This window comes from Zonotrichia leucophrys, chromosome 10, assembly GCF_028769735.1.
Source record: "Zonotrichia leucophrys gambelii isolate GWCS_2022_RI chromosome 10, RI_Zleu_2.0, whole genome shotgun sequence".
NCBI lineage: Eukaryota > Metazoa > Chordata > Aves > Passeriformes > Passerellidae > Zonotrichia > Zonotrichia leucophrys.
Window position 1 is genome coordinate 10,355,029 of NC_088180.1, and position 25,336 is coordinate 10,380,364.

Here is a 25,336-nt window from a genome sequence, read left to right on the forward strand (position 1 = left end):
CTACTTGTTATGTATAGTGGTATGTACAGGTATGTAAACATTACTCAGTTTTTACAGCAACAGAACAGCTTCTTGACAATTTGCCATAATGCAGTGGGGGAATCTTCTCTGAAGATGTTCCATATGCCTTTGTCCTTAAATGCACAGAGAGGGGAAAACCATGCGCGCAGGAATCTCCTTCCTCAGTCGTAATAACTAATAAACACTTTGTTTGTGAGGAACTCAAAACTGAGTTACCCACTCAAGGCTTTGATTTACTGATGCTGAAGTTGACCTCAACTCTCCCACTCTCGCGTCTCCCTTTCCCTCACACCTCGGCCATCTCAGTCACAGCCACATTCCCTTCTTCCTGCAACAATCTTTCTTATCTTCACCCCTTCCTCCTCCCTGTGCTGGCTCTTGGGCAGGCCCCGGGAGGGGGCAGGGGGCTGGCCGCGGAACCAGGGCTGGAAAACCTCCATGAAAAAAGGGATCTTGGGCAACTTCCTTCGCTGGTAAATCACGGAGCTGCTTCAGCCCATCTCCTTCCTGGAAATCCCTGTTGGTTCATACATCTGATACATCACAGCCCTTCTAATACTTTCGAAACCTGGAAGACATCTCTGAAATGCGCTTGTTGGGTTGTTGTTGGTTTTTTGGTGTTTTTTGTTTGTTTGTTTGGTTTGGTTTTTTAAGAGCAAACAACGCAACTTCCTCAATCTTGTGTTAGAGGTCACACTGTTCTGTTTCTCATACTCGTTGCTGTCACGTACGACACCCTGCTATCCTCACCGCACCTCTCCCCACGGCTCTGCGAGGCGAAGCACTCGGGTTGCTTCGTGCGGGGAGACGTGAGACAAACGCGGCCGTTTCCTGTTACTGTAGGGGCTCTGAGGAGTTTCAGCGAGCCCCTCAGCGCCTGCAACACTGGGAGCTGCTGGGCGGATACCGCTGACAGCCACGGAGCCCTGCGGACCGCAGCGAGCGAACGCACTCTGTGCGGGTACCGAGGCACACACAGACATGGGGGCGGGGACGCGCGGCCCCGAGCCCGCCCGGCTCCCGCAGCGCCGCCCCGCCGGCAGCGCCGCCCCCGCCCGCCGTGCCCGCGGCGTCCCGGGACCGGCCGGCAGCGGCGGCCGCCGAGGACGGAACAGGAAGTGGCACCGCGCCGGGAGCCGGTGAAAGGCTCCGCGGGGGCGTGCGGAGCCCGAGCCCAGGGAGGCCCCTCCCCGAGCAGCCGGCCGAGGACGATGGGGGCGGCCGGGCTGCCGTGGGCCGCGCTGTGGGCCCTGCTGCTCCCGCTGGTAAGGACGGACGCGGGGCCGCGCTGCCGCGCCGGCCGGGCCCGAGCGGCGCCACTGGGGCCGGCGCTGGCGGATGGCGCTGCTGTCGCTGCTGTTCGCTGCCGGCCCAGGGGCTCCCTGTGCCCGCCTTCTCTCCCGGGCCCGTTCCCGGGAGCTCGCCGGCCGCGGCGGGCTGGGCCCGCGCAGCTCCCTTCTCCCGCGGCTGGGCCGGGCTGGGCTCCCCCTGCCCCCGAGCTCCTCGGGGTCGGGCCGGAGGGTTTGGGCCTCCTGGGGGCCCTCGGGCGAGGCCTCTCGGATCCCCCCACCGGGCCCGGGGAGCTCAGGCCGGGCCAGCTCCGGTCACGCCTTGGGAGCTGAGATAACAAATCTCACGGGTGCCTTCGTGGATAAACACGGTGTTTAAATTCGGATGCGGGGAAGGGGGAGGCTCCTCGTGTGTGTGCGTGTGTGTCCTGGCTTTTGTCTCGTTCAGCTTCAGTTTTGGTGTGGCACACATTCGCAGCCTCTCCCTCTCCACGGGTGTACATTGCCGTGGAAATCTGGCTGACCACCTTCTGCCAAATGGGGTAGTGAAATGGGGAAGCCAGAAACCTCCATACTCTGCTTAGGCAATATAAAGGACATGTCTGCATTAAATGCTGTTCCATTAAATTGTTTTGTTGTTTAGTTTTAGTTTTTTTTACTTAATTTTAACAGAATTTATCTTGTTTTAGTAAGATAGGATGCAGAGTACTTCTTTCCTGTGTAGGAAGTCACCACTGGATATGCTCAGCAGCAGGTGCCCAGCAGTCTCTTAGTACCTTGGGAATGCCTGTGGGGGCAGTAACTTGTCTCCCTGGCTTTTCCTGAGTCCCACGTAGCTGTCACTGGCGTGTTGGGGTTTGGCTTTGCCCTTTACCCCAATGGTTTGCTGCTGCTGACAAGGGAAGGGGCTTCTGCCCTCTTATAAGAGTCCAGGCCGTGTCCTGCCTCCTTCTTTACTCTACAGATGCAGTTGTAGCAGTGGTGAGCATTGGACCTGGTCATTCTGCCTCAGGAGCAGTCTTGACATGAACAGTGTGGGGAGTTGGGTTTGGGGAAGGGTCACTGCTGCTCTCTGGGCGTGGGCTCCTGTTCTCCTGGGTCACAGTGCCTGGAGGGAGGGAGAAGGGCTGGTTTGTGTGTGTCACACGGCCACTGTCAGCACAACAACAAAATCATGGTTGTTTTGTTCATGGCTATTTCCCCTTCCGCCTTTTTATGTTTCTGTGGGTTTTATGTTGTCACTTGCTACATACAGACTACCTTCTCCCTAGTCTGTACCTGTGAGTTTCTGTATGGCTTATCTAGGTACTAATTGTGATGGATGTTGTAAACATAAGGCTTGGTTTGGTGTCTGTGTCTCCTGGTTCATCTGATTTCCTGTATTCTGTGTGGTGCAGTTACTGGGACACTCCAAAGCTCAGCAGTCAGGGTTATATCCCTGCAGTGACTGGGACACCTTTGGAAAATTAGGGATTAAGAGACAGAAAGAGACTTCTTCTCTATCAAAGATAAGGAATTATACAACAAAAATTCAAAGGTGATAAGGGAAGGAAATATGATGAGAGAACTACCTGTCAGAAATAGGAAGGAATTTGTTTGGAAGTTATTGGGAATTGTCTGAACCTGAAGGCAAAGGAGATGGTGATGCCCCTTAAGTAAGGACAGCTGTCATGCCTCTTCTCCATTGGAATGCTTTTATGCCAGAGCAAATCAGCCTAGGGAAGCAGGTTAATCTTTTCAAGAGATGTTTTTGTGATCACACATTTAGTCTTGTTCTTAAGTAACAAAATTGAAAATGTGCTTGGTGAGAAATGTGTGTATACTGAGAGTAGGATTTGTTCAGTGGCACAGCTGACCTACCTGAACCTAGCCCTTGTCTGTTGTGAAAGGACACTGAAGCCATTAGAAAGTAACAGGACTTTAGCTGGATGCAAGAGGATTTCCCTGGAGATGTTCCAAGTGAGGCATATCATGTGGTGTTTCTTTTAATTTTTAACTTCTCAGTGCTGTCGCTGGAGCTCAGCGTGAATAGGTGTGGCTGCGCGTCACGCTCAGGCCCTGCCTCCCTCCACCTGATGAGGATGAATTGTGTGCCCTGATTAATCCCCAGAGCAGGGAAGCTTGCCAAACAAAACATGCATATCATGTAAGCAAGTAATCACTCCTTCTAGGAGGATTTATCTTGTGCAGTGTTAACACTTGATTTCCTGGAACCCAGAAAACACTTCTTATTCTATTTGGTGAAGCAGAAAGAGCTTTTAATGGATGTAAACCTCTGGGGCTTGCACCTGTTAGAAGTCTTTACTGCTTTTAATTCACCATTAGCTTGTAGTTCTAGGTGAATGCATTTAAGAGGGCAGCTTGATCATTTTTGTGCTGATCATAAATCACGGACCAATTGATTTCAGCTGACAGCTGAAGAGCTGTTCTGTGTTAAACAGTTAATGTGCTCAGGCCCTTTGACACAGTTCTCCCAGCAGATGTTCGTGTGCTGAGGCCAATAGAATGGATTCCTCTGAAGAAGGGGTTTTGCTATTCAAACCAGGCAGACCTAAACCTCTGAAACAATATCGTCACATGCCTTTATTTTCTCTCCAGCTCTCCCTTGCTGCAGAATACAGATCTTGTAGCTGGAGGAGAAATGCCTCTCTAGCACTGTTAATGCTTAGCATTGTGTATCTAACTGTTTGGGCTTCTCCCCCATACCCATGCCTACTTCTAACTTAATATGTTAGTGTTTTTTAATACAAATCTGAAGTGTTCAGTAGGATTTTTAAAAGAATTTTTTTTTACTCTGATGATGCTTCTTGCTATTGAGGTCAATTTCAAAACAAACAGTTGAAGTAAAAACATCTTCCAGTTTTTTATGGGGATAGTTCTTTGAGATGCAAATAACGTTTATTTCTTTTCACTGCTTTATAGCTGTAGCTGCATCTAATCTTTAGTCTGTTCATTTATCCACTTAGATACCTGACTTTTATTTATTCTTGGGGAGAAGTACACATTCCTCACATTACCACAAGTTTTAAAATTCAGCTGTATTTGTAAATAAAAGGAGTCATATTATGTGAGGGGCTCTAATCTTAAGAAGCACCAGTATTTCCTTGACTACACAAATTCTTCTTAAGGTGCACTAGTTAGTTTCTTTGTGTTTACTTGAACAAAAACGTTTGGGGAATTGGAACATGATACATATATACACATATAATCCCCTACTTTTATTAGTAGGGAAAATTTTAGAGTCTGTGAGGAAGGAAGACTCTAGAACTTCACCTGTTTTCCATGTACTCTTCTAATTGCTTTCCATGTAAAATTTTACACTTTTTGGAAGGCACAAGATAATCTGAAGTCATTTGCTTTGGTTTCTTGCTGGTATTCTGCTTGGTGACATGAACTGTGCATATACATAAATACACTGTATTTGCCAAGAGGATAAGCAGCATTATACAGTAACTAGGTTCTTACTAGATTTCCAGCCTGCTCTCAAGCTCCCCCTCTATCATGGAATCAGTTACTATGTAAAATAATGAGTTTAATAAATTTCTTTTCTAACAGGTCTTTCCCTTCATATGCTTTTTAGAAGAATGTTTGCCTAGCTGATATTCTGAACTTGGTGGAACTCAGAACTCTGGGATCTCTTGCAGGTGGCTGCTGATGAGGGGATCCTGCACGCCTCTGGGAGTGGAGTGCCTCCAGTAACTAAGGATTACTGCATCATTTACAACTCCAATTGGGTATCTCTTCCAAAAACCTTGGACAATGCTGTAAGTAGCTTGTAGTCACTCTCTAAGAGAACTGGAATGCAGTATAAATATGAGTCAACTATAAATGGTCTTCAAAACTTTGAGTTAAATACGTGCTATACTGAATATTTGCTGTTTTGGTTCATGTTGTCCCCTTCCCCTCAAATCACCCCCAAAAAAAAATCTATAGTGAACATTTCTATCCTTGAAAGATTTGGCTTCTAGAGTTGACAAAGGGAATACTCTCCCTGTGCTTAGAACCAATTTTTGTATTTGTGTTTATTTATTTATGTGTTTATATATTCATTTTATCCTGTTAATTTTTTTCCCTTTGAATGTTATCCTTATGTCTGAGTACTGTATTTGGGAGTTAAATTTCTGTTTATTTGTTTACAAAAATTGGTAAACTTCCGAAGCTTTTCTTATATTGGCTCATCAGTTTCATGTACTGTTTAATTGTCTTGAAAACAGGTGATTTTTCTGTGTAATCAGTTTCTTTTATTTAAATAACAATACCAACTACTGTGAAATTGCACTTAGAAATACCCAGATTATTTCAGCTCTGTGCTGCTCTAAATGTTCCTCACTATTGCAGACTGCAGAAACTGCTGCTGTGATTTTATATTCCTGAATTATTCTTTTCTGTTGCACCTCTTCCTGGCAAATCTCCAGTTAAAGAGCATAGCAATGTAGTCCTCTGGATGAATTTGTTTGTAATATCAAATTTCCTACTTTAATCACATTCCTTTTGTCCCTCTTTCTCTGCAGACTTTCAGGGCTCTGGAAAACCTGACTTCTACAGTCCTCTGCAGTTCAGCTGAAGTTCCTTCTGGCTCAATGAAAGACAAAGCAGTTGTAGTGATGAAAGGAAACTGCACTTTCTTGGAGAAAGCAAGAATTGCACAAAGCTTGGGTGCTAAAATGCTGCTGATTGCCAGTAAATCTAGGCTGGTAAGTGACAACAAGCAGTTTTCTTCTCTGCTGAAACAGTGTCTTGTTTTGGTGCCATGCAGTTGTGCAGGGTCAGCTGAGAGAGGCCCCAAAAGCAGAGGAGCCTGAGCACGTGTGGGATTGCAGCACAGTCATTTACCCTCCCACAGAGCTGTGCTGCCTGGCTGTGCAGTGCTGGCTTAAATCAGCTCAGAGGAGCTGCACAGCTGGATTTTTACATGTCCCTTGTAGCTTCAGACATGTTTCTGAATGCAAAGACTTGTCTTTATCATTCCATAATTTAGTGCATTCTGAACTCCATGTAAACTTAGATGATACCGTTTTATAGATGTGTGTAATTAAAATAAGCTAGGGAAATGTAATCCAAAACTGGAAACTAAAAAAGGTCTTGTGAGATCTCATTGCTTTTTTGTTCTCCATTGAAGCTGCAAAGTGTATGCACAAATATGTACAGTTCATAAATTTGTGCGATCATCACCAAAAGTTCATCTTGTTTTAGAAGTGTAGGAATTAAAACCAGTTTTGATTATCCCATGTAATACTATAAAAATACAACAGCAGTATGAATCCAGATGTGTTGGTATTATCACTTGTTTGATTTAAGTACATCTATCTTTCTAATCTTTTGCAAAGGGTGATGAATGAGCTTTTTGGTTTTTACCTTCCTACAAATACACTGAAATTGAAAGAATAATCTGCTTTTAGGGATCTAACCTACTTTGTAAATAGGCTCAACATACTTACCACTTACACTTTCTTTTTTAGTCGGCTGTTTCAGATAACAAGACTGATTTTGAAGATGTGACTATTCCAATTGCTCTTATAAGATACAATGACATAGTAGATATGCAGCTGGTAAGTAACAGAACTTCAGCATGTTATGGTTGTATAAACTTAGGTATTTGACCAAATAGTTTAGTTCCAGGTCAGGTCTGGATGTCTGCCTGATTTCAATGTGCTTAGATGCTGCTTTCATTCCTAACAGAGGATGGACATATAGCTGTGAAAGTACTGGTCTTCCTAATTAGGTGAACAAGAGAGATTGATTAGAACGCTGAGAATGGGAAACACAATACCTGACTGGAGATGGGGAACCTTAAAAGTTTCCTGCTGTACAGAATAAGTTGTCCTCCAGTAGACATGGGTACAGCTGCAGGTGCCTGACACACATGAAGAGCTGTAGCCTGGGAGTGCAGAAGTTCTTTAGTGCAGAAGCTACAACAGCTGAGCTTGTAGCTGCTGGCACCAGAGCTTTCAGGCAAGCAGCACCTGGGCAGGTTGGATCTTGAGGAAAGACTGAGAGTTTTTTGCCTTTGCCAGATGCTGTATAATGTGACAGCATTAGCTGAAGAGTGGTTAGGCTGTGTAGTTTGAGTCTCTGCTGGTGAGATGCCAAATGAATGTTATTAAAATACAGCATTTGTGCTATCTTTTACACTTTATAGGCAGGGGAATTTGTTTTGGGAGTATTTGGAGTTTGTTTTCCTTGGCATATAATATTAGGATAACAAAACATTGCACAGGGTTTTAAGGAAAACAGTATATTTTCATCAGCGTGGTTTTTTCTGTTGTTATTATATTGTTGTTTTGGGTTTTTTATTTAGTCTTGAATAGTTTTGCTAAGCAGGAGTTGTGTTGCATGTTGTTCTGGGGATAGCAGAGGCTAGCACTGTGTAGTCTTAGCTTCTTGAGTTGAATTTGCAAGCTCACTTCACCATTTCTGCTCTTAACCTTCAGAGCTGCCATGGGAGGTTGTCTTAGGTGAGTATGCAAGCTGAAACTGCCTGATTGGCAGGACTTTGGCTGTTTGCTGTCGTCACTGCAGATAGGCACTGGCATGACTGAAGGTTTGTGCTATCTCCAGACTGCCACAGCCTTGATAAGTGCTCCAGCTGGGTTCAGGCTGTCCTCTGTCTTCAGATTTGTTTCTTCAGTCTGATAGGTGTTGTTTGCTTGCTGGAGTGATTTTAGGATGCCCTCCTAACATGAAAGGGAGCTAGGGCAGGTTAGGTCTGGGTCTTCTCTGCCCTTCTTTATTGCCCAGTTATGCTTGCAGTGCTGTGATGTGGAATCACTTCTGTACAGCTGGGGTAACTCACCAAAGCACCTCTGCTGTAGGCTGGTGTGCCAGGTGATGTCTCATACTGCTGCTGAATCAAATAATTCATTTTTGTCTTAGAATAAGACTGCCTTCATAAAAGTAGTGAGGAGCACAGCCTAGACTACAAGTGATCTTTCCTCGTTCTGCTCTGCTTTTTTGCCAAAGCCTTCTGTCCTGTCACTGGCAGCTGTTATTTTGAATGATATGCACTGTTTGGAATCCAGCAGCCATTGTACACTTCAGCTACAGTTGTATTTCTTGTTTAACTCTCTTTAAAGCTTCCAGCTTCCTCCTTTTTTTTTAGAAGAGAGGGACAGCACCAGTCTGAGGGAAGTAGTTTGTATAAGCATTCTTTTTACTTGACAAGTAAATCATCTCTGTTAGCCTTCACCCTTAGAGCCGAGTCTGTTAAGAGTTTTGATGGCAATAGCAGAGTGTTACAAAGCTTTTAGTCAGTGGACAGCTCTCTTGCAGGTTTGTCACCTGATGCAGTCTTTCATTCTAGTGCTCCCTGTGGTGGGAGTTGAGACTTAGGAAGTTTTTGGTGAAGAGAGGAATGATAGGAGCAAAAGGAAACAATTGCCCTAGATTCTAATGTGAATTGTACTTTGTAAGATTTATGAAACTTCAAGGAAAAACTGGATTAAGATATGTTGGAACTAAAAATGTATAAGTCTCCTAGGATTTTTAGCTTTTTTTTTGTTTCATGGTGGTGTGTGTTTGGGTTTTTGTGTGTATGTGGTTTGGTTTTTATGTTTGGCTTTTTTTACACAGAGGATGCTGTAATTTGAATAGGTTTTTTTTTTCCTTTAATGTTATGTTCCACTCCATACAACTACAGTGTTTCACTAGAATTTAATTTTATTCCTTGTTTTCTGAACTTCCATAACTTCAGGCAAAAGGAATGATTCTGACTTCTTTAGCCTGCAGAAAGGTTATTATCTGTAATTAGAAAATTTAGATGTTGAAATGATTCAGCTTTCTTCATCTGTGGCCACTGTATTCCATTCTACTACTGGCCTTCCCATTCAGCCTTTTTAGTGCCAGTTTGATCTTTCTGAAGCCAAACCCGTCTGGCATGTTCTTCTCTCTCTTGCTTTTATCTCACATGCAGACTGTAAACAAATCTGGGGTTTTTTTCTGCATCTCTGAAGTCTGTTCTCACTGCACAATTACTTTAGATGTCTGGACTTACTTTGACTGCAATAGCAAACTTGTCTTCCCTACTACTTTCCATTTCCTGTCAAATTATCATCCTTTTTTTATTTTTTAAATCTCACCTTTCAGTTAAATGGAAGCACCTTGGTTTTGCTTTCAGGATTTTTGTACAATTCAGTACCAGTTACATCTCAGTGTTCTCTCCCATTTTCTTTCGTGTACTTCAGCTGATAGTGTTTTTTCTGTAGATCTTAAATTTTTAAAATAGTGTGAAATTGCTTTCTTTTCTTTTGAATCCATCTCAACACACGTTTGTGCTAAGCTGTTGGTAAATAACTTCCTGCCACCTCCAGCTGTCACTGGTGTTCTGTCTGAAGCCTCTTGTGAGGCTCTGAACTGGGTTCTGTGGGTTTGAGAGCCAGAGGTAGATCTGCTGGTACCTCAGTGGAACTGTGAGTTGTGTTTCCAGGTGACTGGGTTAGGTGTGCTCTCCTGCAGAGCAGATGTCTTCAGTAGCACTTGGTGTATTTTGGGGAGGTGTTTGGGTTAGAGGCACAACCTCTCAGAGGTGTGGGAAGAATGCAGAGAGGTTCCATTTTCTCTTGTGGTATCTCTGGATTTGCACAGTGATAGATTTGTTTCCAAACCTGCCCACCCTGAAAGGTAACCTGGGAAACATTGTGCAGTGAGTTAAAAACTTCCTCTCAGCATTGTATAGATTAAGAGTAGGCAATCATGATGTACATCTTGTTGGAAAATAAGCAATATAATTTCTTTGTTCCCCTTATGAACCAACATGTGTGTTATATTTCAGGTGCTTGGAAATGAAGTTAATGTGACTCTGTATTCACCACCTTTGCCAGAATTTGACTACAGTATGGTTGTCATCTTCCTAATTGCTGTGTTTACAGTGGCACTGGGAGGCTACTGGAGTGGAGTAGCAGAACTGTAAGTTGGTTAAATGGAACTGCTTAAATTACATGGACTGCAGAGCTTGTGAAAGCTGTCACTATGATCAGGAAGAAATTATTTTCTTTTTGGTTGGTAGTTAAAAAATTAGGAGACCTAAGTGCAATTAGCTGCTTTGTCATTAAATGTTTGAGCACTGTAACCTTTGAAAAATCACCAGAGGACTTTGAGGAACCTCTAGCACAGATTGTAAAAGTTCCTGAGGGATAATGCTGCTCTTGGGAGGAGGCATGAGTTAACATTTTGACAAATTACCAAACACTCTGTAACTAGCATTATAATTCTCTAATATCCACAACAGAAATTAGGTATTTTAGTTGCACTTTCAAGTGCAGTGATTCAGGAGGTAAATACATATTGTTTGTAGTGTCTGCATTGGTAGGGATGTGTTCAGCTGCTCCATCCCAGCTGGCTGTGCAGCACTGCTGTCACTGGGAGCAATGGGAAGCACAGTTTGGGTGTCTGGCTGGCTCCAGATAAAGTCCAGCCTGGCTTATCTGCTTCAGCTTTTTATTTTATCTGCTGGAGCAGCAGAGCTGGGGCAGCAGCAGCAGCTGTAGGACTGGGCAAGGACAAGGAGGCAGCAGCAGTCCCTGAGCAGGGAGGAGGGATTGGCAGTGCACAATGTGGCAAAGGCAGAGGAAACTGGGGGTACTGGGGGTTTCTGCTCTGTCCTTGAGGGGTGTGCAGCTCTAAGTTATTACTCTGGGGTTAAACTGGCTGTAGCTGGCCTTTGAGAGCATGGCATTATTCTGCAGTATTTCTTAGGGGGCTGTGTATGCTAAATGTGTTGCTACCTTCAGGGTCTCAGTGGTGTTCTGGTGCTTTGCTCCCCAGCACAACAAGGAGAGGATTGTATGTGATAACAACAGCTTCCTTTTTCCCACAGTTATGCAAATGAGCTATTTTAAAGAGATTAAAGAAGTAGGAGGAGGGGAGGTGTGTGTGTTTCTTTTTTTAAAGGTTGGATCTGATTATGCTTCTTTTTCACCTGCAGTGCTGCAGGGTGTGGCTGTACTGAATGCTAAAATAACAAAATGTGGTGCTGTCTCCCATATTAAAAATACCTAGATGTAATTTATTAAACTAGTTAAAGTGCTCTTTCATAAATCTGGGGCAAGCTTTTTTTTTTTTTAAAAAAGCTGCTTATTCAAAGCATGTCTTCTGAGAAGGTGATTCATCTAACAAGGTGCCTTGCTCCTGTGGGTTGCTCTCTTTTGAAGGTAGCTGTTTCAGTGCTGAATTCAGCATTTGGCAGGTAGGTCCTGGGATTCCTCAGGAGCACACTATCTGATGGGCAATTTGCACCAGGTCTGTACTAAAGAGTAGAAGGGCTCTCTGCTCAAAGAAAAAGCACAGCAATTTAAGTCTCCTTATTTTGCATACTGAGGTGTAAATATGGAGTATGCACAGGAATCTTACTCCCAGTGAAAAATCCCCAGTTTTACCACCTCTCTTTCACTTACTCTGTAATTATGAGGTGTAAGAGTAAAAGAACTAGTACTTAGCATGTTTCATTCTCTAACATAAATGGGTTTTGCAGACACTTAATGTCTAGATGAGGTTTTAAGAGTGTGCAATACCTCTGGTTTTGACTTATTGTAGACATATTTATCAGATTCTCCACATTTAGCCCAATAAATTTTCTAATCAGAGGTGATGCACTAATAGAGCTCAGTGTGTGCATCCTGAAAAGCAGTTTAGAGTGCAGTACTACTTTTCTTCACATGGGTCAGGGTTTTGGTTGGGGATGCTCCCTTAAAGTTGGCAATTACCACACCATTGGAAAGGAGCACAGTTAAGAATCTTTTCTTTGTGATCTGTGCTAGGTTGGAGGTGCTTATCTTCCTTAAAAATGGAGAGAAATTCAAACAATAACCATACAGTTTTCTCTGGGTTTAAGTCTAATGATAATGTGCAGGACTAAACTGAAACCTTGTCAGTCTAAATGTTCTATAACCATCAATTCTGGTCATAGCAAAACATTTTTATAATCTGTCATCTGAGGTAAATGTGTTTGTTGTTTTCTTAAAACAGTGAGAATCTGAAAGCAGTAGCAAGTCCAGGGGAGAGAGAAACACGATGGAAAAAGGAAGAAAATGTTACTTTCACCCCTGTAACAGTTATCTTGTTTGTTGTCATCTGTTGTGTCATGCTGGTCTTACTTTATTTCTTCTACAAATGGTTAGGTAAGAAACAATAAATAATCTCATTTGACTTTTCTACATGATATTATGAAGTGTTTAAATCTAAAAAGCTCGGTTTCTAAACTAAAATTAATACAATTTTTTAAATTATTCTCTCCATGCATGAGTTCAGGGTTCAGGTGAAAGGATGAAGTTGCTACTTAAAGGAGAGGTTTCTTCAGCTGTCTTTCAAAGACTGCCTTGACAGTGCTTGTTCTGAATGAGGTCATGTGGGAGAGAGGTGACTAATGATGAGCAAAAAAAAAAGATTTATGTCAACATTCTTGGGAGGATGGCAGTGACAACCTAGTAGTTAGATTGCTGATGACATTTGGAGTGGTTTGGGTTTTGCTTGCTTGATGGGAGCATTTTTTCTAGTTGGGGTTTGGTGTTTGGTTTTAGTTTTTTGGTGAGGATCTGGCTAGAAAGCAATTCTGACACTTCTGAGTCAAGTTTTTGCTTGATGAGAACTTTGTCATGGCAGAGACACTCAGAATTTAGCATTTTCTATACTCAGGAGCTGACTGTGATCTCCAGTGACTGTTGAGCACTGCTCTAACTGTTAGCAGTTTATATTATGGAATTATAGAATCCTCAAGGTTGAGAGAGACATTGAAGATCATCCAGTCCAGCACTGTAACCCTTAAACCACATCACCCAGTGCCAGTCAGACACCTCCTGAACACAAAATATCACATGTATGTTATTGTGTTTATTTGCTGTTTTCTATTTTTTGACACTGATTCCTGTCTTCATTGTTTTGATTTAGTTTATGTCATAATATCAGTCTTCTGCCTGGCATCTGCAATGAGCCTGTACAACTGTCTTGCAGCATTGATAGGAGAGATCCCATTTGGGCAGTGCAGGTATTGTGCACCTTTCACTTATTAAAAATGACAGGCTTCCTCTGGGTATTTTCTGATGGCTACACAAGGCACCATGGAAATACAAGAACAGTTTGAGTCGTTTCCTGGTTTAGTGTGTGGGGTAGTTACAAAATAAAATTACAAGTTGCTTTAATAAATATTAAAGGTATCTGTAGCATAATCAACAGTTAAAATAGTTGTAGATTTGCTGCATTACCTTTATTTGAAAGCATTCTGTAATAAAATTTAAAAAGCTCTGGTTGGCTGTCTGAGCTTGGTTTTACAAAATTCTGGTTGCCTGTCATGTGTGCTTATTTTGTTCATCAAGGGGCTCTGTAAGGGGAGGATCCTGCACATTTGACCCTGTTTGGAGCAAGTACTGTGCTGCAGGCAGCAGAGGAGCTGGGTTGAGAACACTTTGTCAGCTTAAGGATGTGTGATAGCACAGGCATGTGTCTTGGCTGTTACAGGCCTTCTCTTTTAATTTAATTATTTTCTTTTAGGATTACATGTTCCAACAAAACCATTGAAGTGAGGCTTATTTTCCTTGCTATATTCTGCATAGCAGCAGCTGTTGTCTGGGCAGTATTTCGAAATGAAGACAGGTAAGTTGTGCATTCTACCTTAAGAGTAAGGTGAATAATTGGTGTTAATAAACTTCCCAGCATACAACTAATCCTGGAGTGCAGCACCCTTCTAAACTCCAGTGCCAATTTCAAAAAAAGTCATGAAAGTATTTTGAAGCTTAACAAGCATGGGAGTAATAGAGAACAAAGCAATGCAAATGAGCTGTGTGGTAATTTGAAGTTATAAAAAAACTATGAAGATGAGGAAGAACTAGCTCGATTGCTAATGATGGCCACAGAGGAAAAGAGGTGCAGAATAGCACAGGGGATAGCTCTGCTCAGCTGTAGCTACAACATCCCTGTGCCATCAACACTGTTTCCAGCACAAATCCAAAACATAGCCCTTAGCAGCTGTTGTGAAGGAAGTGAACTCTATCCCAGCCATTACCAGCACAAACAATTACCTGTTTATCATCAAAAGCTGGTATAAATTGACCATCTTGAAACTAGGACTTTTGTGGTTTTGCTAGCAGTTATTTTGAAAAAGAACAATTTATTTCTTCCTTTCTGAGAAACTTTCCGTGGTATTTCCAGAAAAATCTAGATTCCAGCAGCAGTTTGAACAACCTGTAAAAATGTTTTGGTCTTTTTTTCAGGTGGGCTTGGATTTTGCAAGATATTTTGGGAGTTGCTTTCTGCCTAAACTTCATTAAAACACTGAAAATGCCCAACTTTAAGGTACTGTAAGTTGCTTACCTTAAGATAATATTCTACTGCCATGAATCTGCAAGTTTACTGTCAGGAAGTACTGTCTTTTCAATATGAAAGAAATATGTTAACAAACATAAATTTTACCATTTTTAATAATTATTAAAAGAAACTAATCCTGTTCTAAACGTTGTGCCAGATTAAAACACATGGTACTGCAATGGTTCCAGAATGTAGCTGTGTGATACTTGAAAACCCACAGTAATATTTTCTTCTCTTTTTTTGCCAGTCCTGTGTTATACTTCTAGGCCTCCTCCTTCTATATGATGTGTTTTTTGTCTTCATAACACCATTTATCACAAAGGTATGTCTGTGAATTTACAGTGAGAACAAAAATGTCTGGTCATTGGGAGAATATTTTGGTTTAACAGGTCAGTGTGTGCAGTGTCTCAAGGTGGAAAAGCTGATTTCCAGTTTTCCCATGTAAGACAGCAGTGGCCTGAATTTTTATGGCAATCACATGGTCAAAAGTAAACCATTCCCACTTCATATGAGGGCTAGTGTGATCATGAGAAATTACTGCCCTCCAGTTTTTGTCCTTCTTTTGTTTTATACACCCATTTATTGGAATATGCTTTAGTACTTTCTGCAGTGATCACTTGCAGTGTGGTATGAACTGTGTGCAAGTGTAACCTGCTTTTATTTTGAAGCTGAAAGCTCATGGCAGAAAAAGCTGACATGTTTTAATCTAAAATTCCAGCTACATCTAGTGGACTTGTTGTTTGGGTTTTTTTTAACATTATTTTAGGCTGGACTACATGTTTTTATTGTCAAACAATGCAGTATAATACTGTACAATACCAGGGCATTCCCTTTGATATTCAGGATTTTTCTAATCCTGAATTGTAAGTGGAGGTACAAGCAGCTTTTGTCAATGTAGTATGAAAGTTTTGGTTCATTAAACCACTAATTTTGAAAAATAACTTTAATTTCAGAATGGGGCAAGTATAATGGTTGAAGTTGCAGCTGGTCCCTTTGGAAACAGTGAAAAGGTATGAACAGTCATTGTAATAAGTGCAGCATTAAAGTACTGACTCTGTGTAGCTAATTCATAGTGTGCTTTTCAGCATAACTTTCTCACAAAATATAGCCAGCTTCTGCTATTTTCTTATAAGTATTAAATGCCTGTTGACTTGGGTTTGATCCTAGAGTGATGGAAACTTGGTGGATGTCCCTACTGAACGCTCAGCTCCCCATGAGAAAGTAAGGATTGTATTTCAGATACTGGATTTTTAAATTATTTCCTCTGAAAAGACTGTTCTTTTGGGGAAAACCTTACTGTCCAAATTTCTCTTTAGGGCCTGGATATCATTGATCAGTATTCTATAGTTAGGTTAATAATCAAGATTTGTTACTCCTGTTACATGGTTAAATATTGTTTTAACTTTTTTTTTTTGTGTGTTCATATTATTTGTAAATCTGAAATTCCAGCTTACCAGTTGCCTTAAGCTTTATCTACTTTCTATGTTGGTTTCTGGTTTTTACTTCAGGTTCTACCTATTTTGAAGTCTGCATTAACAATAAATTAATTATATTTACTGTTTATTAATTGTTTATTGTTTATTTCCTGTTTATTAATAACTGTTTATTAATTCAAGCAACCAAAAATACCCAGAACACCAGAGTGCTTTAGATGAGATTTATGTGGCTTCTGCAATAATGTTTTCCAGTTACCCGTGGTTATTAGAGTGCCTAGACTTGAACACTCTGCATCAACACTCTGTGACTTGCCCTTTTCATTGTTGGGTTTTGGAGACATCATTGTCCCAGGTGAGCAAATGGCTTTGGTAACTAACTTATGAATAAATATTTTGGGTTTTATTCTTAGCTGGCTTGCAGAGTTTATTCACAGGGTAATTACTGAATCAAGTGCAGCAGTTTGCCTTGATCAATTAGTGCAGAATACAGCAAAAGCCATAGGAGAAGGAGCTCACTATGCTGTAGAATAATTAAATAGTGGAAGGTTTTTCATTTTCTGTTGTACTGGATTGAGTAAATGCAAGTCCTGTAGGTAAATCCAGTTGTCAGTATTAACTAAATATCATTAAAGTCTCAGAAAGCAAATATTCTGTGACTTCGTAGGATTTTCATATCCTAGACTATGTAATTAGAGGTGAGGTAATGTAAAATATTTTGCCAAGTTTTTCCATCTTTCTCAGAAGAACTGAATTTGGCCATAATTGGAGTCTTGAGCAAATTGCTTTAATCAAGAATGTGCAGACAAAATTGCTGAATGTTAAGAGTGAGCATTAGAATCCTATTGAAGAAATTAAAAATAGGTTGTTACACTTCTGTGTTAGAAAGCTGAAAATAGCACAATGTAATTAGGTTGCTTGAAAACCCCAAACCTCTAATTCCAAACTTGCTTGGCTCATGTTTCCATTATGTTTTTTACTACATTTACTGTAGGATTTCTTAGACTGGTTCTTGCCTTTACAGAAAAGATATTGGAAGAAGATAAAATACCATAATGTGAAGTCTTACTATAAATTCTTTTATGCTGCTTTCATTTGGATAATTGGGGAGGAAAAAAATAATGACTAAACATTTCATTAATCCTCTTCCTTTTTAATTTTTTTTCTCTTCAAGGCCTTCTGGTTGCCTATTGTCGAAGATTTGATGTACAAACAAGATCATCTTCTATATACTACATTTCCTGCACAATAGGTAAATTGTGATATTTCAGCATGCTTGATCTTCATGGTGGCTTTTTTAAAATGGCAGATCTAGATGGTTTTCTTCAGGTAAGGTTCAATGTTGTCAAGAATCTCAGTAGAAACTCTTTTTAGTGTTCCTACTTGTACTTAAGGTGACTTCCTTATGGCAGTGAGTTGCTTGGAAATATAGAGCAACTTATTGTGTCTCTTCAGTTGTATTAACGAGGAAAATACTGCTTAAAAAGAAATTGCCTTACTAATCTGAAAATTCTCCTGTTCCTGACTGTGTATGTATGAATGTCTCTTTATAGCTTATGCTGTTGGCATGGTGCTGACTTTCATTGTTTTGGCACTGATGAAGATGGGGCAGCCTGCCCTCCTCTATCTTGTACCATGTACACTCATCACGAGCTCCCTGGTTGCCTGGAGGCGCAAAGAGATGAAGAAGTTTTGGAAAGGAAGCAATTACCAGGTAGGCTGGAGGCCTGGAGTATTCTATTTATTCTCTTGTTAATTCCTTTGAGTATATGCTTCTCTGAGAACTTGGTGATAGATCACCTGCAACCCAGTTTTTGCAAGTTTTCCTGTGATCTTCTGGAACTAATAAGGAAAAGTAGTCTACTCTTAGAAAATCTTAGTCTAGTGGTTGACATGGCAGAAGAAAGCTCAAGGGAGATGAAATAGCTGCTTCAGTCCTCAGGGAGGAAAAGTAATTTGTTCTATTTACTTTGAAATGTTTTCTTGTATTTTAACATTCCCCATCTATCATCTTGATGTGGTATAACATGAGTCACTGAACTAAGCATGCAGACTCCAAACTGCACTAGTTCTGTATTAGAGACAGTTCCAAAAAATTGGTGACAACTAGAACTTGAGAAACTTTCCATGCATCACTGATGGCCTATCAGGATTGTATGGAGCATTTAGGAACAAAATAGCTGGGTTCTGTAACTGTTTCCTGTCACAGCACACACTGTGGGCACACTGCCTTGGATATTCTGTATGACCCCTTGGTTATGTCTAACACTGCCCAGGAATTGCAGTTCTTAAACTCTCACCTGTTGACATGTGCACGTTTTCCCTGATGAGATGTGCTGTAGTAACTGGATGTGCCAGTAACCCTTGTGAGCTGGCATTTATCATCAGACAGGGCAGTCTCAAGATTATTCTGTGTTTTGCTTGAGACTAAGTTCAGTATTGTTTGAATTTACCATCACTTATATCTAGGGCATGTTGAACTTGGAGCTTGGATAGTCTGTTCTGGGAAAAGGTGGGTGTCAGGTTTGTGGTGGATAGAAGCAGCTCCTGCTTTTTCAGGATTGGAAAATTTAAGTGGATCAGTGGAAGTCAAGAGTAATTCTTGTAAAACTACAGGCACCAGCTCCTAAAGTATTATCAGCAAAATGCTGCCTTTTATTGATCTAATACACTACACCTGCTTCAGCTGGAGGTTGGCCTAGGCGTGAAATTACTCAGATTTTCAGCTTTAACTAAATACCCTGTCTTTTTGTTTACAAAATCAACTCCTCCTTTCATATGTCCAGTTAATAGAAATGTTCTCTGTAGGTCAGAATGACTTTGGTTTACTGTGCATTTATATATAAATTGGTGACTATTTGATCTTCTAAAATAAACAAAGTCACATTTATGAAGCCCAGTGACTCTGGGTTTGTTGTGGGGAAAACAGTTTGCAATTTATTTTCCTCACTTGAGTTCTGAGTAAGATTGGCCTAAGTAAATTTGGCAGGTCTCCTTAGCAACAAAGATTTCTTGTACTTCTTGTAGCAAAACTCATACTTGAAAGAATTATGTTGCCATAGTAGTTATTTCATGTCCTTTCAACTGGTTTCTTGAAGGATTTAAACTACTCTGAACTTCAGCTTGTTTTGAGTTAGATGACTTCATTTCTAGCAGAATTTAAAATGTTGATTTCAACCCCCCACTCCACCATCTGAGTTAGACTTGTCTGTAACTGAGCCTGCAGTTGAGCTGTGTGTAACTTTACTAACTTCCATTTTTCTATAACTTTCTGAAGAATATTTTTATATTCATTTTTTGTTCTCAGAGAGTATTATTCAAGTGTCACTCTTGAAAAACTGCAGGGTTGATCTTTCTCATGTGTTGTCCTTCTTATCTAAAACTGTATTTTGAACTGTCCTTACTGAACTTACAAACATGCAAAAAAATCCAAGCAAACAAACAAAACCCCAAGCAGCCCCAACCCACACAGCTCCAGGGTTGAAATCCCCAGCTTTCAGTGCTCACTTTGAGGAGGAAAGATATGGAAAGGTGTCAGAAGACAATTTTTTTGCTACATCAGTGATTGAGGCTCAGGCAGAGCTGCTCTTTGTGTAGAGGTTTGCTTTGCCCTCATGGGAACAGAAAAACCTTGCAGAGTTGTTAGAGCAAAGTGTCCTAAGAATAGGGGTAGAAGAGCATGCAGAGTGCATCAGGTGACTAAACTTCATAATAATAGTCCATTAGTTACCTCTTTGGAGTTTGGGGTTTTTCTGGTTTTTTGTTGGTTTTGTTGTATATGATTTTAATAATGGAATGAATTTTATTTAGGTATCGGACTCCTCCAGGACGCCTTTGCTACAAGGTGTGATTATGGCCTTCTTTTAATGCAACTTTATTAATTGTCTTACAGTTCCTTTTTTCTTCTTTTTCCCCTTCTGCTTCCTCTTTTCAGTCTTTTTTTGCATCTGGCTCTTAATTTTGTTTAAATTACTTGGTAGAAGAGGGTAGAACTGAAGACAAGACACAAATCTGTATTCACACTTAGGTGTGAATAGGGGTCACACTTAGGTCTTCTGGGGTTTTTCTTTTTTAAAGGAGTGCAGGAAAACATAATATTGAGTAGCAATGAAGCCGTGATTCCTAAGCCTGAAGGCAGGATTTGTTTGCTTCTCTACTCTCCAGCTTCCCAAACCCTAGGACTGCCTTCAAATATTGCAGTTGGTGTTCGTTGCTCTTCTGTTACCTGTATTGCAGTCCTTCGGCTGATTTTTCTGTCACAGCGTAGATGTGAAAACCTGCTTAGTGCTAAGCAACAATTTTGTTGTCTTGTGTTACAACGCTGAGCATTGTGAATTTGCCTTCAGTGATCATGTCTGCAGCTCTTGTGTCACCCTCCTGCTGCACAGTGTCCTTCCTGCTGTCCTGTGTGTCCCTGGGCTGGGGAGCAGGGCTGGGGCCGGCTCTCTGCTGCAGCTCGTCTGGGCTGCAGCGAGCTTTGACCTTTCTTGGCAGCAGCTCCTGACTGCTAACACTGATGCCATTTATTTTTGCTGTCCACACAGCTTGCAGAGAGCAGTGCAAGCTTTCAAATTTCAGCTTCTCGTGGAATTTACGCATTTAAATATAATCTTGAATTATAGTTGCTGGAGTTATACATCTATTTATAAAGTGTAGGGTGTCTGCTCTGAAGACAACTGGAGCTGGTGAATTCTGCCTGTTATCTTAAATTCTCAAATAAAAAGTACTTTTCTCATTAGCTCCTTTCTTCTAGGAAAGAGTACTTCAACAATTTAAATCTTGTTAAAAAGCCTTAATAATAAAGAAATTAGGTGTAAACCAAAGATGATATTAGGAAGTGGGAGGGGTTAAGTGCAAATTAAAAGCAGATGGCCAGACTATTTTTATAACTTAGAATTCTTCTGTCCTGCTGTGCACACTCCAGTTCTTGGATAGGTTGGTTAAAATCACTCTGTTAGTTTCTGCTTTACACGTATGACAAATGCTTGACTCCCCAAGATAGCTCTAAGGTCCCATAATTCATAGCTGAGGTAATTTCTGTTTCTGCATAATGATGCAGTCTTAAATTCTAGTTATGTTCAGTGTGGCTCTTTTATGGTGTAGTCTTGAGCTGTAAAGAGTTGCTGCACAGAAAACATTTTAACTATTCACTAAAGTGCAGAGATTTCTTGAAAGAGTAATGTACTTACCCTCCTGCCATCTAACTGGCAGTATTGCTGCTGTGAAGTGTAAAATAAAGGTTTCTCTAGGTTTCTGGATTGCTTATACTCCTCATGGATGCCTTCATGATAAATTAATTTCATACTTATTTTCCAGTTATTGATTTTTTTAGAATGCTCATTTTTGTATCAGTGCAATCTTTGAAATAATTTTAGCAAAATCATGGAAAATCTAGTGGCCTAAGGCTTTGAAGTCTTACTCCAACTTTGAAGTCTTCTACATGGAGTAGTCTTGAAACTTGTTGGAGTTTGTCAGTTTGAAGTGTTTAGCACTTCTTATCTGTCTTTGAAGTAATAAATCAACAGATTTGTCACTGGCATGTTATACAGCATGCACCTGCTATTTAGTAAGTTTTATAATCACTTTTTTAGATTCTTGAAAATTCATCATAACTGGGAGTTGTTAAGAATTCCATGAATGCAACATTATTGCCATGAATCTTGAAAGCAACTGTGCATAGGTACTGTGTGCTCTTGCAGGGAGAGACTTGTACTGCCATTTCTAGTTTGGCTCTGTGGAAGTGGATTTTTGGGGGGTGAGTTTGCTGGTTTTAGTTTTTAATGATTCACCATGTTAGTAGATAGGTTAAACAGAAATGGTTTTGTTACAAAGCTGTCTTAACACCTCCCCCTTAAAAACTGTCAGAAATTCAGATGTGAGAGCAAAGCTTCTCAGTCTCCTCCACTTCAGAGATGTTCATGAGCTCTCCACAATGTACAATCAGATTGCTTTGCCTCATTCTTAGCTTAGAACAGCAGCTTTGTCCAGGAGTGTGGCCAGGTGCCTCCATCCTGCAGCTGGGTATTGTAAAGAGTCCTGCAGGGGCTGTCCTGAGAGCATCCACAGTGCAGACACCTGAATGGACAAAGCTGCTCAAATGCCACCTTTTAGAGAGGCACCTGTTGTCCCCAGCTTGAAGTTGTGGGCTGTCCTTCTGTGTGGAGGGAAGATTAAAAGTGGGGTGGGGTGGCTTTTTTAGCCTTGAAACATTTATAGAAAAGACACCCCCCTCCCCTCCCCAACACCTTTAGAGTTTTACAAGGCATTTGGTTTTAAATTTAACTTCAAAATCTGAATATTGAGTGGAGATTTAGATACAGGTGCTATCTCCAGCATTTGTACAAAAAAGAACATTTTTACTGCTTAGTGTTGTAGGATTACCAGAAGAATCTTTGACTTTGGAATACACTGAATTATTGCAAGTACTTTTATTTCTAGAAGCATCTTGTCAATTGCATAGGAAAAGAGTGTACAAAAATGCTTAGCAAGATTACTTTCTCTTAGATGATCCTCCCTAGGCTGAAGGGAGATATATGGCATGACTTGATGTAATATGGTACTGTGGGGAGAGGTTGTTCTTGTTTTATCCTGGAAATGAATACTTTAATCCTCATTCAAAGGGATGGTTTGAGTTCTGTAATTGTAGGGAGTGTTTTGATTTTGGTGACTTTTGATGTGGATTTTGGGTCAATGTAGAGGAAAATTCTGGATATACCGAAATAAATGCAAGATTGTCATTAGCACAAGAGCTGGGCACTCACTGCTGGACTGAGTGTGTGCTGCTGCTCTAACTCAGTCCTTAAGCCTATTGGCAGGACTGCTGCCTGCCTTAGTTCTTACTGTCATTATTGTGGAACGTGAAGGGAGGGTTGTGAAAGGCCTTTTCTGGTCTTAGATGGATATTGTGGCCACTGGGCTCTCCTAAACATTCCCCAGTCCCACTGACTTCTTTTTTGGAACTGTCATCTTGGTTTAACTGCACAGCATGCTGGTGTGGCTGGACTGTGAAACAGCTTATTTAAGCAAAAGTGCCTTTGATAAGGCATGTTTGTGTACTTTCCATGAAACAATTCTGGTGGCATAAAAGAAGGAATGGCACAGAGCTGGGTCATAACTAGAGGAGAAGAGAAAAGTTAATGGAACAAGTCTTTTTACCCTGTACATAGAATTATACCACACTAAGTGTGTACAACACAGCAGTCTCAGAGCCCGGCTTTGTCCTGGCAAGGATTCTGAGCAGGTGCTAGTAAGACAAGAAAATAATTGTGTGGAAATCTGCCCACCTTAGATCAGAACCCACACAGTGAGCAGCTGTTGCACAGAAAGACAGGCAGGATTTGCCACTATGGAAGAACAGAAGTAGGGTTTTCTACCTTTTGATGCTTAAAGCATTATCTCTTGTCCTAATAATCCTGCCACTCTGGGTATGAGCTCCTTGGCACATTTTGTTTTTTCAGCCTTAGTTGTACTATTCTGTGTCTTCTATCTCTGGCTGTCAGCTACCCAAACTGTGCAGTTCTTGGCCCCTTGTTAATTGTGCTCAATTCTGAAGCCCTCAAACTGATAGGCTCAGTTTGTCACACTAACAAATGTGTGTATTACCTCTGTCATTCATTCAGTGCCTTGTCCCAGAACCTTCATTGGCTCCAGCCGTACAGCAGTGGATAGGGAAACAGGATAGGGAAACAGGCTGCTTTTTGTCAGGGCAACTACAAATTTGTTTTAAGTTATTCAGGCAATCCAATCAGTTACACCAATGCCAGGTAGAATCAGTCCATTTAATAATCTAGTTTGGATTCTCTCCTGATGCAGGACTTTAGTTCCATTTCCTTTATCCTTTCTGAAATAAAAGGAAAATTTACAAAGAAATGTGACACTACAGTTAGTTTTGACTAAGTGTAATATAGGTAGCCTTTACAGCCATGACAAGAGCAAGTCTTTTCTGATCAAGCTATTGCTTGAGTTAAATTCTGTAAATGTCAGGTAAGATCCTAGAGTTTACTTCCAGTTTTGCAAGCCATATCTTTGAAAAATTTGCTTAACCTCAATTGTTTTTTGTTCTCTGTATTTAATAATTGAGATGCTTGTGACTCACAAGTTCATTTTCTTGTAGAGGACTCAGGTCCTTGGTTGGAGACTCCTTTTGTAGTGGAAAGCATTAGCTAATACAGCTTTGATTATTTGGCTTAAATACTTTTCTGATCTATAAAGGACTTCCTAAATGTATGCTGCTAAAATGCACTCTAACACATGTTTAATTATATTTCTCTTAGCTAACAAATACTTTAGATCAATGGGGTAAAGCAGTATTTCTTTATAAAGAGCCATCTCTTTTCCCTTTTTTTTTTTTCCTTTTTTAGATGATGGAGCACCTGGATTACACAGGAAATGAAGAAAGCACAGCATCAGCCACTGAACAGCCTGGAGGACAATAATATGTGGGATATCCTGAATTAAAATAGCATTTGAATTTTTGACAGCTGAATTACAGTAAATTTGGTGAAATTTTACAATTGAGTGTTTCCCACTCTGTGTAAAAGGGTTTTTTATTCCTGCACCTATATTTTTATGGAAAATACTGTTAATAACATAAAAGTAATCAAAATAGAGTTGCATTTTTACAGCCAAACCATAGCTAGTAAAACCGTGCCTTATTTCAATTTAAATAAAATGATATTTTCTATGCAATTTTCCAACTGTGTTTCTATACAGTATATTTTTATAAAAGTTGCTTGCCCATATCATTGTAAGTGAAATGTTCTTTTAAAGTTTTGATTAAGACTAGTTAGGTTTCTTTGAAAAAAAATAATGAAGTACCCTTCATATGTTTTCCTTCCAGATTTTGAATGCGAAGTTGGATAGTAATGTAACTATAGCAACTGAAGAATGAAACTGTAGTTCCATTACTACAAGTAATTCAGTAAACAGTGTGTATGTTGATGTACATTGTGAGCCATGAAATAAATAACAGGGCAAATTAAGTGTGGGGTTGTGAACTCTTCCTCCCCACTTCCCCTCATTGTATCACTGGCTTATGCCTTAATTGTGAAATTTGTTAAGCTTTGATGCAAGTCTTTGGATTATATACATGTCCAAACATTTAAAAATAATAAAAGAGGGGAGGCACTTACACATAGTCCTGAATACTTCTGTGCCACTCCTGGAATAATTGACAGACAAGATGGTGTGGAAGGCAAGAGGTTTTTTGCTCAGAAGGTGCTATTTTAAGGGATGGGATAAGATGTTAAGCACTGGCCTGGTTCTCTCACCTGTTGGAAGTAGGTGTGTGTTTGTGGTCTTCAT

The 25,336-nt window shown here is 40.7% G+C and overlaps 1 protein-coding gene across 4 annotated transcripts; it reads left to right on the forward strand.

Moving 5' to 3' along the window:
* Positions 1-1,080: 1,080 nt before the first annotated feature.
* SPPL2A (signal peptide peptidase like 2A) lies at positions 1,081-24,729 on the forward strand. 4 transcript variants are annotated; one of them, XM_064722217.1, is made up of 17 exons: positions 1,095-1,286; positions 4,955-5,074; positions 5,822-6,004; positions 6,770-6,859; positions 10,078-10,211; positions 12,270-12,421; positions 13,188-13,284; positions 13,788-13,889; positions 14,507-14,588; positions 14,848-14,922; positions 15,554-15,610; positions 15,768-15,821; positions 16,289-16,388; positions 17,208-17,285; positions 17,587-17,747; positions 19,844-19,877; positions 24,394-24,555. In XM_064722217.1, exons 1-17 carry the CDS (start codon positions 1,233-1,235, stop codon positions 24,423-24,425), a joined length of 1,605 nt encoding a protein of 534 aa, XP_064578287.1. In that variant the 5' UTR covers positions 1,095-1,232; the 3' UTR covers positions 24,426-24,555. The 4 variants fall into 4 exon arrangements, with proteins under 4 accessions (XP_064578290.1, XP_064578287.1, XP_064578289.1 ...); XM_064722220.1 differs by lacking the exon at positions 19,844-19,877 and having other exon boundaries at positions 1,081-1,286; positions 24,394-24,729; XM_064722219.1 differs by lacking the exon at positions 15,768-15,821 and having other exon boundaries at positions 24,394-24,729.
* The last annotated feature ends 607 nt before the right edge of the window (positions 24,730-25,336 follow it).

Coding starts and splice junctions, on each gene's coding strand:
- SPPL2A (XM_064722220.1), top strand. CDS start 1,233: ATGGGGGCGGCCGGGCTGCCGTGGGCCGCGCTGTGGGCCCTGCTGCTC. Junction 12,422..13,187: donor TTTCTTCTACAAATGGTTAG/GTAAGAAACAAT, acceptor GTTTTGATTTAG/TTTATGTCATAATATCAGTC. Junction 13,285..13,787: donor ATCCCATTTGGGCAGTGCAG/GTATTGTGCACC, acceptor ATTTTCTTTTAG/GATTACATGTTCCAACAAAA.